The following is a 14,475-nucleotide window of genomic DNA, read 5'->3' as shown; positions in this document are numbered from 1 at the left end:
TTGATGAGGGACAACTAGTTTGGAACACTCACCCAATCTGGATCAGCTCGTTCAGCTTGCTCGCTTTCTTATCATCCATGCCTGCAGTGCACACACAAATCACATCCTGTGAGTGGCAAAGAGCAAAGCTATACAGTAATCTCCTTTGGAGAAACAAAGCTTTTTATATTTAAAAATGCCTCCACCGACAAAGGCATTATGTTTTCAGGTTGTCCATCCGGCTGTCCGTTCGTGAATCCCTTTTAAGTTCATTTTCTCTGCAACTGCTTGGCCGATTGACATGAAATTTCCACCATATGTGCGACTACTCACGTGCAATGTTTTAATGATAATTATGACGTCATAGGTCACATGGTGTGGCAGCCACGTTGGGGGGGGGGGGAAAAAAAGGGAAAAATTTGGACCTCTGTATATCCGAAAACACTGTGGGAAAAAAAACTGAAACTTGGCACATGTCAAGTACTCCACATGGGGAATAAGTGTTGTTTACGACGACGTCAGTGACGTGCTACACCCACCAAAATTTGACACATAGAACGCTTTACCAAATCAATATGAAAATTTGAGGGTCATCTCGGGATAAATTGGTCGACAAAAAAAACAACAAAGGGTGATGACGTCATCGATCCCTATTAAAAAAAATGATATTAAATTAATTTTTAAAAAACTTGTTCTTCAAAACAGCTGAACAGATCGAGGTGAAACTTTACAGGTATGATCACCTATCCATGAGTCACAAAAAGTTCCCTCCCTTTGATGACGTAGATCACACGGTTTGGCAGCCATATTGGATTTACCCTAAAATCTTTAAAATTCCTCTTTTTTTTAATCGAAAAAAAAAGTCACCGGAGGCATCGAGTTTTCAGGTTGTCCGTCCGTGATAGGTTTCCGTTACTTCGATAACTTAAGAATGGCTGAAGGGATCCAAGTTAAACTTCGTACAAGCACGTATAATGATGTATACATAAACCGATTAGATGATTGAGTCAAGAAGTCACACAGGTGAAGGCAGGTAAAGGTGTGATATTTGAGAAAAGCTGAAGGGATAAAAATCAAACTTGGTACAAGTATTATAATGATGTAATAATGTGCACGGAGGCATGCTTGTCGACGTCAGGACGTCGATGAGTGCTGTTCTAGTTTAACCTCGACTGAACTGGGCGATTTTGAGCTTTCCCTGAATGGGTCCGGCCGTCGATGGTCCGACGAACTTGAAAACTTGCACATGCAGAGATCATCATGCAATGGACGCAATGGTGAAATTATTTGTTTCATATGTTAATTGTATAATTTTATTGTTTTTCTATAATTATTCAGCATGTCTGAGACAGAATGTTACAGATGACCACTCAGAATAAATTACAGGCCAATTAATTTACACCATATACACACCCCACCCCAGTGCAGTTAGGATTAAATCTACTTCGATTTAAATTTGCCGCCGTTTGCAAGTCTGCAGTGGTGTTGTGGCAGGATTGGATTTTTACGATCACGCTTGTCACGGCCAATCAGCAACAAGAGAATCGCGAGGCTAACGTTTACTGTGAAACATCAAAGCCCCAGATAGCGGCGGCATTAAAGAGGAAGCGTTGCCACTTAATGGCGATCAATTCTTCTTTGCACATGAAAAAGAATGAATGGCATCGAATCTCGACTGAACGCGATGCCGAGTGGATGACTCACATCCTCCGATCTTCTTACGCAGTTCCCCGTAGCAAATAAGTCCGTAGAGCTCCTGTGAAGACTTCTTGAGATCCTGAGAGAACACTGAGAGAAAAGGAAGTAGGTGTTGAGATGTTGATAATTCAAGTGCATCAAATGCTGTGCAGCAATCAGAAAAAGAAAACCCCGTCAAGGGATTTCTGTGAAGCGGTTGATAATGTACCACCATGAGAAGAGAGGGAAGTGGGGGAAGGAGATATGATTACCGACATTTACCGCTATCAAAGTCGATGTACTTGCAGATCTTGTGCCACGTCCTGTAGTAGAAATGCCGGACTTGTTCCTTATTCTTTACCATGTTGGCAGGCCTGCCTTTCTTGCGGTAACGCTGTGCGAACGAGTTCTGGATTGCTTCAAAGTCTTTGCCATGCTTCGGGGTGGAAAATGGGAAAGGGAGATGGAATTGGAGCATGAACATGCCAGCAAAACAATCGAGTTTAGGGTCTGCAGCCTAAGAATGGGTTTATATAAACTCGAGCAAAGTTGATGGCTCGACATTGCAAATCCTCACACTTCCCACCTAAAGCAGAGCTGAAAGATGGCAAAATGTTCCACCAGGAACGACGCAATATCAAATTTAGAGTTAATTTTCCCCCCACATATAGTATCATGTTAAAATGTTCAACAAGTGCCCGTAATTACATTTTTCTGGATTTGACCTGTTGACCTCACTCCAAGGAGAGGACCAAAATGACACTGCTCTTGCACATTCTTGCCATGTGGTGATCACTACTACCAAGTTTGGTGAATTTCTGAACAACCGTTTATGAGGAGATAGCGTGACGGATGGACGGACAGAAAGACAGACACAGACGGAGCCGATTACAATATGCCTCTGTTCTGTTTTTTTTTACAAAGTGTGGGGAAAATAAATAAAGATTCCCACCATTAGAGCAGATGTTTTTAAGCACAGGTGGGCAAAAACAATTCAAAATACCAAAAAGAATAATTAAATACTCATGCGTGCATTTTGGAGAATAAATAGTGGAAAACAAATGATAATAAAACGTGAAAAATTTGTGACACGGCCCAAATTGTCTCAAGTTACTTTGGTACCGGGTACCAGGTATCGGGTATCGGGTCAGCATTGGGGGAAAAAAATAAATTAATAAATTCATTGGAGAGAGATTGAAACAAAATGGCAGAAAATCTATCAATAGGAAGGAAGCAAGGACGGGAAAGAGTGAGCAAACGAGACTGCCAAGCTGTTAAGGAGCGGAGTGGGGAGGAGCAGGTGAACTGCCTGAGAGGGGGCAGGATTAGGAGGGGTAGTTGTGGGAGGGAAGGGAGAAAGAGCTGGAGTGAAAATAAAGGGGTTCGAAGAAGTGAGGAGGAAGGAGGGTGACAGAAGAGCAGGAGGGAATTAGTGAGCTTGGCAGCTGAAAGGAAGTAAAAAAAATAACTCGAGAGCAAATGAAAATACAAAAACAAACAAACAAACAAAACATTCTGACAGGCAAACCAAATGAATGGCAACAAAACAACAAACCTCATTTAGTCCCTCAAAAAATGAATTCTTATCCTCGGTGCTCCACGACTCCCACTGTCTGCGGACTTTCTTCTGAGGACCCTCTGTCTTCTCCACCTCCGTCGAATCACTTGGCGTACCCACCGAGCCCTGTTCCCTCCGTGCTGCGCCAGCATTGGTGTTGGTTCCGCAGCCAGACGTCACCCCGGCCGCATCGACGCTGCCGGCGACTGCTTCAGCTGCCACGACAAGCGACATAATTGATCCGAATTGGGACGTTGCACACCACTTACGGATCAGCGTTTCCGGTTGCACTCCCCACCACCATGCCAACAGTGACTGTGCAAATGAATCGTTAGGTGCAGAATACGTTTTTAAAGAAATAATAAAAAATAAAAATAAACCTCCTGGGTTAAATTGCACAGCAACTGGCTTTGTTCTACAGCTTTCTGCTGCACACATTACTTTCCAGACTTGCTGTCTCGGCCATAATGGCAAGACACAAGTTTCAGAAGGGTATGCAAGCCTCCTTTAAAAAAAATTAACAAATAGACGAATAACACCAATTCTATAAAGCAGATAACAGAACATCACTGGAATCCACCCCTCGCCTTTATAAATAGATAAATAAGTAAACAAATCCCCCGTTCTGCCAAAATGGATAACATGTTCATATCATCAGAAGCTCCTCCCACCTCCCCCACAAAAATAGAAATCGTCATCTTTTCAAGTGAGGTGGCAACTCAACTGCCAAACAAGACTGAGATTAAGGCATGCCTTTGTTCCTTTTCACGAGCCTTCACATTTCAAGAGCAAATAATAATAATAATAGTTACGTTAGTTTTGCTAAAGTTACTGTGCTGGACATGTACGGCCAGATCCTATCGGGACTCGTACCTCTGCCCTTCCCCGGAGTCGAAGACGAATCGCTCCGAGCCCTCTTAATAGGTGGCCGAACACTCGAGCGCAGGAGGCGTTGAGCGTCGACTGGTAACGGTCCGGCCCGGTTCGGAGGAGAGGCCGGGAGCATCGGCTCCGGCTGAAGAGCCGCCGCAAACGCTTCTCCGTTGCTATTGCAAGAATCCGTCGGGACTTTCTTTGAGGTTTTCTTCGGCATTCGGTCGATGCTATCTTCAGCTTGCACTGTCATTCTGCTCAAGAGAGGAGGTCAAATTACCACTGTACTCATACCACAAACTCAACTGCTGTTAACCTTCGCACTAGGGGAAATGGGGGTCATGTTGGAGCTCAAGATGTGAATTTTTTGGGGTTTGTTCGATATTGCTGAAATTGGACAAATACAGTCGTCTATCTCGCTTAGTTTCATAGCATGTAATATTGTTTAACAAAGTGTACACAAGATTCATGATACAAATAATATCTTCCCATTGGGTCATGTTGGACCCCATTTCCCATGTTTAAGATGACGACAAAGTTAAACCAGGTAAGAAAGAAACTTGTTAAAACCAGGTTGACGACGTCAAACCCTGGGTGGTGGGGTTAAACCCAGGCTAACGGTAAAATGAGGGTCAAATCTGGTTCATGAGGGTTAAATCCAGCACAGTCGCTTTAAGCCAGAGTTTAACTGAGGATTACTAGGGTTGAACTTGGGACGACGGGGTTGAACCTAGGTTGTCAGAGTTAAACTTGGACTGATGGGGTTGACACGGGTTATCAGAGTTGAGCCCCGGCAGATGGAGTTGAAACCGGGTTAACAGGTTTAAACCAGGGTTGAACCCAGGATTACTGGAGTTGAACCGGCGGTAGCGGGGTTGACCGTGGGTTATCAGTGTTGAACCCTACCATTAACTATATCTGTATTTTTGTTTGTTTGCTTGCTTGTATGTATGTATGTATGCAGGCTGTGGCTGCTTGGCTGCATCATTTTCTGGGGGTGTGGCTGTGCCACTGATGCAGTGCCCCTGGTACTCATTTTGCCGACCTTGGAAGGATGGCAGGCTGAATCAACCTGTCTGGTGTTAATTCAACGGTTGGACAGGGGCTTGAACTCAAGGCCACAAGATCTTCAGCCAGCCAGTTTAACCGTTAAGCCAACACCAAGCCTACATTAACTCTGTGTATGTACTACGTTTGTCGAGTTGAAGTTTAAAAAAAAATTTCAAATGGCAAAATAACAACCTCTCATCAAAACACCCAAGCATCTTCCAAGCGGTAAATTACTCAACGTTTCGAGGTGACTGCAAAGAGCGCATCTGGAAAGTTCCAGAATCAAGTCCCACGACGATGATCATGACGTGGTTAAGCATGCATCCCACGACACCACAGTAGAGGTTCACCTACGGTACAGGAGAGCGTGCGGGAGCTAGGCAGAAGGGTGCTCGGGGACCTCGGAGAGCATTCGGGGAGAGCGAACCAGAAAGAAACAAAAAAAGTTTCCCATTTGGGGCTGAAGTTCGAACGGTTTGTGAAAACAACTCGGGAGGTGTTTATTTCTCAAACGGACGAGTCGCCTCGAAGGGACACAACGGCTTCGTGCCGAGGTTGGACACGGCAGGACGAGTCGATGTACAAAATCCAAGTCTGCCTCGACCTCTGTACCTCTCTCTCTCTCTCTCTGTACATCATCCCCGTCCGCTAGCAACGCAGCACTCGCGGGAAGCGCGGCCGGGGACTTGGCGAGGATTACGGGTGAAAAGCCAGGAAGGCATGTCCGCACCGGGACGGACAAACGTTCGACATGAATGGGACCGGAGTGGAGGGACACGGATGGAAGGGAAGTCGAAGAAAGAAAGACACACACACACACACACACAAGAGAGAAGCCGCCCTAACATGGCCGCCGCCGTTCCTCTCGAAGATCCCGACCGGATCCCGTTTTCGCCATCGTCCTCACTTTTCCACCCCCGACACCATCGAGGTTTCCCTCGCTCACCTCGAAGTAACAGACGCGGGCCGACATCGGGGGTCAAGGGTGTCCAGAAAGCACGGTGGAAAGGACGAACGCGCGAAGGGAGAAAGAGGCAATGGAGGTCCGCGGCGAGAAGGCTCAGAAAGGCAGAAAATGTATACGAACATTTCAAGGCCCCCGGTCTCGGGCCAACTTACCCATCCCTGTCCGATTTGACCTCATCCCCGGCCAGGGCGACCTTGCGTCTCCGGACCATGAGTGTCCCAAGCGGGAGACCATCAATGGAGCATCATGTGCGCGGCTCGGGGACGCGCACAAAGATCGGCCGGCAGGGCGCCTCGCCGTCCCTCCCCTCGTCTCTGTCGCGGAGCTTCGGAGCGGCTCACCGGGCCCTCCGAACCCTCACACACTGGACCTCCTTTGCGGGGAGAAGGCCTGAGTGCGGCCGAAAGCCGTTGAGACCTGAGAGAGAGAGTGCGGAAACCGAGCCGGGAGTCCCCGAAGCTCGACTTGAATACGGGGCGAAGCTACGTCATCAATTCCGCATCGACATGATCGTCTGACCTCCTCGGTGGCCGCGTACACCCGGCCATGAGGGCACACGCGGTCCCACCGGGCCTGACCGATTCACCACGTGCGGGACGAACCGGCTCGAGGTGCAGAGACCCAGTGGGATCCTCGGGAGGGGTGGGGAACAGGGTTGTGCGGCGGGGGAGGGGGCTCGTCGCCATCGACACCGACGCGGCCTCATCACTCACTCGCTCCCCGCCGATTCCTACAGCAATGTCCATCTGCGTACGTACGCGTCGTCCGCGACTCCGACGGGTTGAGACCCTCGATCGTCCGCGCTGCAACTCGTGCGAACACGTCCGACGTGGAAACGACCCTCAAGTCCGGTCAACGGTACCCCCGACTCTCAAAACGATCCCGCGAGCGAACGGTCCTCAGACATAGACACCGGATTGTCTGCCTAGGGATGGGGATGTCCGCTTTAAAAATCTAACGCCGGTGTAACCGGCCGAAGAGCGAGCAGATCGCAAGGTGCACGACCTTACGGACGACGTGTATCCCAAGACGAATCAACAAAAGGTCCACCCGAAGTCCCCAACGCAAGTCCTCCCTTGTCGGGGAAGCGTGAAGAGTGAAGACCGTGTCCCTTTCCTCTTCCTTTCCTGCAGTGTCCCCCATTTTGGGACAAACTGCGCACCTGTCCTCCACGATCACCTACACGTGCTCCTTCAAGATCCTGCTGCAGACGAGCAAAGATGATGATGCCGGTCCGCCGACCTGTCACTCCTCGAGCTGCGTCATGCGCGGTCTCCAAGGAAACGGTGTGGAAGACCGGTCGAACCGACGGGGCGTGGAGGGAATCCTTACTTACCAGGCAGAGGGGGGGGGGGGGTCTCTCGCCGGTCACTACCTGGACATACTACCGCGATCTCACACACACACCGGGTCTCGTACAGAAGAACAAGTCACACAATGACACCTGCACCACGATCACTACCGCTTCCTGCGCCTCATTTGTGGCCGAGGTCGTCTATCCTTCCATCGGTCTCCCCCTTACAACCCCCCGATGCAGCCCCATTATATCTGCAACCCCATCGGTGTGCCAATCCCGCCGTCATTCGCGATGCCCGTTGCTCCCAATCCCCGACTCTCACGCTCCCAATCCCCGTTCGTAGCTCTTACCTCACCGGAAAGATGACTGATGAGGAAGAGAAAGGACGCGAGTGCAGTTGGAATTAAAGAAAGGCTCTACGTGATTTGGACGATCGGTGTCGAGTACAGAGGTAAAAGGAGCAATTATTAGGAATCGAAGATGTCCGTCCGGGTGACGGCACGACACTGCGGTAGCGATCAGGCCCCGTGAAGGCCCCACCGAGCCGGCACGGGAGCGACGGAACCCCGCGGACGCTCCTGATTGGCTCGGTATGTTCACGTGGTCTCGGGTGAAAGGCGATTGACAGCCCGGCGAGTACGGTGGCTCGTGAAGTCCGTTACGAAAACGCGAGGTCGATTTGTTAGGGAAAATTTTTTTTCCTCCCGCGCTCCACTTGCCATTAGTGGAGACGTCGTTCGGATATGACGACACGGGGCGCTGACTCCGTCATCAACAGTGTGCTTGCCACGATGTCTTGGTTAAGTCAATAATTTCATTTGAAGAAAATTACCAAAATCACTGCAGCTAATTACTCCGCCGTGGTTTGTAACAAATGGAGCATCCGTCATTTGATATGGATTGTTTCAAACGAATATCATGCAATGATGCAAAAATACAAATAAGTAATGATGACAGAATTGAAGAGAGAAAGAGAAAGAGAAAGAGAAAGAGAAAGAGAAAGAGAAAGAGAAAGAGAAAGAGAAAGAGAAAGAGAAAGAGAAAGAGAAAGAGAGAGAGAGAGAACAAAATTAAAACATCCTTTTGTTTGAGAAAATAGTACAGTACGCTGATGTGTAAAATGTTCTTTACAAAATCCTATTAATAATTATGATTTGCTTGATTGCTTCCAATTCTCATGACCCAAAGGATAACGTTTCATTCATTGGTTCACGAGTCAGTAAGTGACCACTATATTCGTTATGTCTGTCTGTCTGTCTGTCTGTCTGTCCCGATCATAGCTCCGTGGGTTTTGATCCAATCCTGATAAAATTTTGGTGCGAGGTTTATATCATGATCGAGTTGTGCTTTCCTGAGAATGGGCGTGGTGCGCCCATTATGGGCGGAGCCACGCCCCAAAAACATGTGTTTTTAGGGGGTAGCCGATTTCAATTTACATCTTCTCCGAGGGGGTTTGTCGAATCTGGCAGGGGTTTTGGTATTTCGTTAACCCAATGGCACCTGCATAGCCCCACGGAGCTCGATTTTTCATTTTCGTCCCAAGGTCAAGGTCACAAGGTCACAAACTTAGAAAATTGCGAATTGTGTATTTAGGGGGTAGCCAATTTCAATTTGCATCTTCTCCGAGGGGGTTTGTCGAAACTGGCAGGGGTTTCAGTATTTGGTTAGCCCAATGGCACCTGCATAGCTCCACGGAGCTCGATTTTTCATTTTCGTCCCAAGGTCAAGGTCACAAGGTCACGAACTTAGAAAATTTCGAATTTTGACGTAAAAATCATACGACCGCCCAAACTTTGAGAGCTAGGATGACAATATTTTTATGCATAATCCTGAGGTCATTCCCCACCTAAAGTCTTGAAACCATTTTGCTCTATCTCGAACACCTTGCCCGTGGCGCCCCCTTCAAGTTTGTTTTTACGCTGATTTCATCAAAATATGGATAATCCGAGGAGTGTGAAATGCCATATAGCCTTATGACGTTATATTGTTCCTGGAATGTTCCAGAAGAAGTTTTGCACCAAAGGTCATAATACTTGACCTTTGACCTTTAAAGTTCACAAAGGTCAAATTTTCAAAGTTGTGGGAATCGAACCAGGTTTTCGACCTTCTTCGACGAACTAACTCCAATAAGCTATAGCACGTATCCTGTTTCTTTATTTTAATGTCCACAACATTGTTTTGTGACCTTTGAAGGTTATGCAAAGGTCAAATTTTGAAAGTTGTTGAACGAAACCAGGTTTTCGACATTTTGCAGCTAATAACCTGTCACTCGTACCACATCATGTTGATCATTTTTATAACTTGGTCAAACATTATCACATTGTCTCATCCTTGACTTCTGAAACAATCTACATCATCAAGTACCGCTCGTGAACCATTGTTGTCTTCAGACTTGTCGATTTCTGCAGTCAAAATGTGTCTTGAGCTCCTGTTAAACGTTCTCACGTAAACCAAATTGACGTTACAACCCGCACATCGAAAAATAAGCAGTGGTGAAGTTAACGACAAGATTTGTTTATTAAAAGCAATTTTAAGTCGATAATTTTTATTTCCTGACCTTGTAAACATATACTTATTACGTACGCAAATGCGGTATTTTGCCAACACCCCCCCTCCCCACTTATCATTTACTGTACGTGCAACATACATGTTTCTCCCATTACTCGCGTCTCCCACCAAACATCCTTCCATACTCCACTCAACCCCAGGGGCAAAACGAGTATTTGGCACCCGGGGCGGACCCTTCCTTTGGCAACCCCCCAATCAATCTCGAGGTGGACCCTTCCTTTGACACCTCCCCCCTCCGAGGCGGACCTTTGCTTTGGCACTCCCTGGAGATGAATAAGTTAAAAAATTAAACACACAGAAAACACACGTCATGTTTGCAAGTAAAATTTCAAGCGGATTACAGCCCTGTACCAGGAGTGAGCAAATTGGAAATAAGAAAAATGCAGGACATTTTTCCTGCCCATTAACTGTTTAATGGAGGAGATTAATTTTTCAGAAGGCCTGTCAATCCAGAACAGTAACGCAATTAACTTTTTAGAATGAAAGTGTTCACCCAACCCGTGATGGAGAGCGTTGGGCTGCCATCATGGCCAAGACGTGTATGCAAATGAGTTTAAACTGACGTCAAACCAAAGAACGAATCATGACTTTCGTACAATACAACATGCCATGGTAACTGATGGAAGCTTGCTTCTAATTGGTGGAGAAAGCTGATAACAAAAAAAAAACATCCTTTCTGGGATCGTACTTTATATCCGGGGTTCTTCTTCTTCTTCTTCTTCTTCTTCTTCTTCTTCTTCTTCTTCTTCTTCTTCTTCTTCTTCTTCTTCTTCTTCTTCTTCTTCTTCTGACAAAACCTTTAGGACTCGGCTCTTTTACTTACAGGATCCGGATCTCCTTAAATATTAAACACCTGTACACATCCTCGCATTAACGGTGCCTTTTGAGAGCGTCTATCATGAACTTTTAAATATATTTGGACATTTGCTTTCAAGTTTCGAAAAGTTCTCGTTACTATTTAAAGATTATTCCATTTAATGTATTGTAATTTCGTAAACACACTATTTTCTCGTAATGAACGACGAGCCTCCATGACAGGTCTCGCTATTGGCTCCATCAAGGCACGTGACGAAATATCGGAAGTCGTTGTTATTGCCTTAAGGACGCGGCTCAGGATACATTTGTCCTTGTTTTTTTTTATACTGGTCGCTCCTGGGCCTCTTCTTCTTTCACTTCTCTCACGCGTTCTCCATATATATATATATATATATATATATATATATATTTTAATCCTAAAAGTTATAAACTTACAATATTGCTTATAAAATATATCAATATAATTAATAAACTTAATTTTGTCCACTTAAAATTTTAAATTATTGTGAATCAATTGTCAGAATTATCACAGAAAGAATCTTTCTGACACGAGCTGAGGAACCGCTTGTTCTTCTTCTTCTTCTTCTTCTTCTTCTTCTTTTTCTTCTTCTTTTTCTTCTTCTAATTCTTCTTCTTCTTCTTCTTCTTCTTCTTCTTCTTCTTCTTCTTCTTTTTCTTCTTCTTTTTCTTCTTCTAATTCTTCTTCTTCTTCTTCTTCTTCTAAATCTTCTTCTTCTTCTTCTTTTTCTTTTGCCTGTTCTCCTCAATTCTCCTCAGTTCGCCTGTTCTCCTCAGTTTTTTTTACTCTTGAAAGTTACAAGTTATAAAATAAATAATATTCTTATCCTAAACTTAATTTTGTAGACTTAAAATTTGAAATCACAGCACGTCAGAAATTATCATGAGAGAATCATACCGACACTCGATGAGAAAACCTTCCATCAAAAGCCTTCCTCGTGCTGGTCCGCTTTGGAGCTTTCTCAAGGTAAGGGGACTTCTTCGAAACATTTATTACAGAAATAACGACGCTGAAGGACCGACGTGTCGTGAGTGCACATTTACCTCAGCAGTTCCTTAAAATCGCAAAAATATGAAATAATGTCACTTGCAACTAAAACTATCGTTATATCATCGTACTCTTATCATCGTTATATTGTTGCGGAAATGGGCCCCCAGTGGGTTACTAAATATAGGATTAGCCCAGATCCCCCCTTAAGTGCATGTTTAGCCAGGTTGTTTGGTAATCGGACGTTACATGTGTGTCGGGAGGTGTAGCAGGCTGTCCATTGTTCATACAGTGGTGGTGTACCAAAAGGCGCCTTCTTCTTCTTCCATCCCCCCTCCTAACCAGCCCCCACCCAGCGCCCAGACAGTCAGTCAACAAGACGTGTCAGCAACCCATTGGCGGAGAGCGGCTGCAAACTCGAACGATGGACCAATCACGTGTCCCCGGAGGCGGTCCGAAAAGCCCGCCCCGAAAGGCAAGAGGAACTGCTTTGTCGGTCGGCGATCTGCTTTATGAGGAGTGGCTTGGCCAGCTGTTCCTCCTCAGCCATGGATCCAGCCTGCAGGTGATCCACAGGTTCATCCTGAGTCCAGCCACGGGGCCTCTGACTGTCCTGACTCCCTGGACAGCCTGACCCCATCTTTTGATCCCGTCGATCCGCCTACGGAGCCCAACACCCAGATTTGGCCTGGTCTGGTGTACAGGCCAGGCCTGGATTCGCATACTGGACCTTGTGATAAACCAGCTGGAACACACCGGATCTTTAGCTCTTGTGCCGTCGACCTTACAGGGGCTGGACACGCCGAGGCTGGTGTGTGAGTGGTGCCGACAAAAGCACGTCGTCGTCGCCATCTTGCCACGCGGCATGCACGAGCGGTGCCGATAGGAGTACGAGCGCCATCTTGCCACGCTGCATGCTCGAGCTGGGCGCTCGAATCCGACGACATCGGCTTGTCACGAGCCGCATTCTTGCCTTCGACACTTTTCCTCTTGTCCATGAGGCACCATCAAGTACTCCGTGTCTTGTATGCATGTTGTCCAGGCCTAAGGCTTATTTTGCCTGGGCTCCCTTCGAAACCCGTATCCGTAGCTCCCTAGTTAATAGCGGGTTATAGATGAATTATAACGTTCGTGAAAGCTTTGCTTGTGTCGTGCTCCCCGATGTGTCCCCAATAAATCTGGCTGATTCATACGAAATTTGCCGCCTTTGAATTTATTCGTGCCATGCTGAGGAACAATCGCTCGATTTGTATTTAAAACTAAACGGGCTACGGACTGGCAGACTTCGCTCGTTCTCTGACAAACCCAGTCTGTAGCTGGGGTGTATATCCCCAACTGGCAGGGCATAGGTGTACGTTGGTATCGTGATCTGAGGCGCATGACCCGAGACCTGTGCCGAACTAACCGGCATTATAACCCCTGAGACGGCGGTGCTGTTAAGCGCCGCCGAATCTTCAACAATATCATCGTAACCCCCCTACCCCCTCCCCGGCTGTCACCCAAGGCGGACCACCACCCCCCCTGCAACCCCCTGAGTACGCCAGTGCCCTCCCCTCCTCCATTCTCTCTCCAATTATCCTCCTCTTCTCAATTTAGAACTACCCTACCTCTGCATTTTTTTTTTGTATGTACCTTGTCGAGGCTCGTATGAGAGCGAACACACAACGCACATCAAGGGGGGGGCATGAGACAGGACGGGAGGGAGTGGGAAGGACAAAATAGTGGGGAACAGAGACATTTGGAGATCTGTGGAAGGGAGAGGGATGGGACGGGGAACATGGGGAATAGAAGATGGACATTTCAGGGACTTTCAGGAAGGAAAGGAGGGAATTTGAAGGAGGTGGGCTTGGGTGGATTATCGGGGGTAGAAAAGATTGAGGATTTGGATGGGGGATGATAAGAGGTGGTGGTGAACAGCTGTTTTGAAGGCCTGGAGGGAAGAATGGGAATGAATAGAGTGAGGGAGTTTATTCCAAAGGTGGGGAAAAAGAGGAATGAAAGAGTGAAGGTGAGCAGTGATTCGTGATTTTGGTAGTTTTACCAGATGACAAATGGTACGGCAGAGGGTGGAGTCATCAGCAAAGAGATATCGAGGATTTTCCAGAGAGTCGGAGAGATCATTGATGAAAACCAGAAAAAGAACAGGGCCCAGAACGCTACCTTGAGGAACTCCAGCCTGGACAGGAGGGGGGGGGGGATGAAAGAACTCCATTTAGGGCCACACGTTGACTGCGACAGCAGAGGAAGTCTGTGAGCCATGAGTGGAGATGGCCTTGGATACCATAGGAAGAGAGTTTGGTGAGCAGGGCAGGGTGCCAGACTGTGTCAAAAGTAGGTGATATATCCAGGGATACGGCTCGGATTTCCTGTCTGGCATTGAGGGCTTCCATCTATTGTTGGGAGAGCAGAAGCAGCATATCCAGGGTAGAGTGACCTGGTCTGAAACCAAATTGATGATCAGAAATCAAGCCATTGGAGAAGAGGAAGGATTTGATGTCTGAAGCGATGATGGATTCCATAACCTTGCTCATGATTGGGAGAAGGCTGATTGGTCTGTAGTTGCAGGGATCTGTTTTTGCACCTTTTTTGTGCAGGGCAGTGGTGTTTGCTGATTTCCAAGCAGATGGCAGATGGCCTTGAGCAAATTAGAGGGTGAATAGAACAGAGAGAAGGTGAGCAAGAGC

At 46.9% G+C, this 14,475-nt stretch overlaps 1 protein-coding gene across 6 annotated transcripts in view; it reads right to left on the bottom strand.

The window, feature by feature from the left end:
- The window catches only part of CRAMP1 (cramped chromatin regulator 1), a 41,281-nt gene extending 30,606 nt beyond the window's left edge, over window positions 1–10,675 (bottom strand). The window contains exons 1-6 of one of the 6 annotated variants that reach the window (XM_085862886.1): window positions 10,658–10,675; window positions 4,088–4,341; window positions 3,212–3,429; window positions 1,939–2,092; window positions 1,684–1,767; window positions 33–81 (exon numbers count right to left, since the gene is read on the bottom strand). In XM_085862886.1, the coding sequence (XP_085719012.1) occupies window positions 33–81; window positions 1,684–1,767; window positions 1,939–2,092; window positions 3,212–3,429; window positions 4,088–4,340 (758 nt within the window). In that variant the 5' untranslated portion in view covers window position 4,341; window positions 10,658–10,675. Of the gene's footprint in view, window positions 1–32; window positions 82–1,683; window positions 1,768–1,938; window positions 2,093–3,211; window positions 3,430–4,087; window positions 4,342–6,256; window positions 6,752–7,751; window positions 8,012–10,657 lie in introns of those variants that run through there. The other 5 variants (XM_085862883.1, XM_085862882.1, XM_085862884.1 and 2 more) reach the window with 5 other exon arrangements.
- Between the last annotated feature and the right edge of the window lie 3,800 nt (window positions 10,676–14,475).

Source organism: Eptatretus burgeri, chromosome 17 (assembly GCF_056783735.1).
Source record: "Eptatretus burgeri isolate ZD-2024b chromosome 17, Ebu_testis_v1, whole genome shotgun sequence".
NCBI classification, from domain to species: domain Eukaryota; kingdom Metazoa; phylum Chordata; class Myxini; order Myxiniformes; family Myxinidae; genus Eptatretus; species Eptatretus burgeri.
The sequence above is the reverse complement of the archived record's forward strand: the minus strand, read 5'-3'. Positions and strand labels throughout refer to the sequence as shown.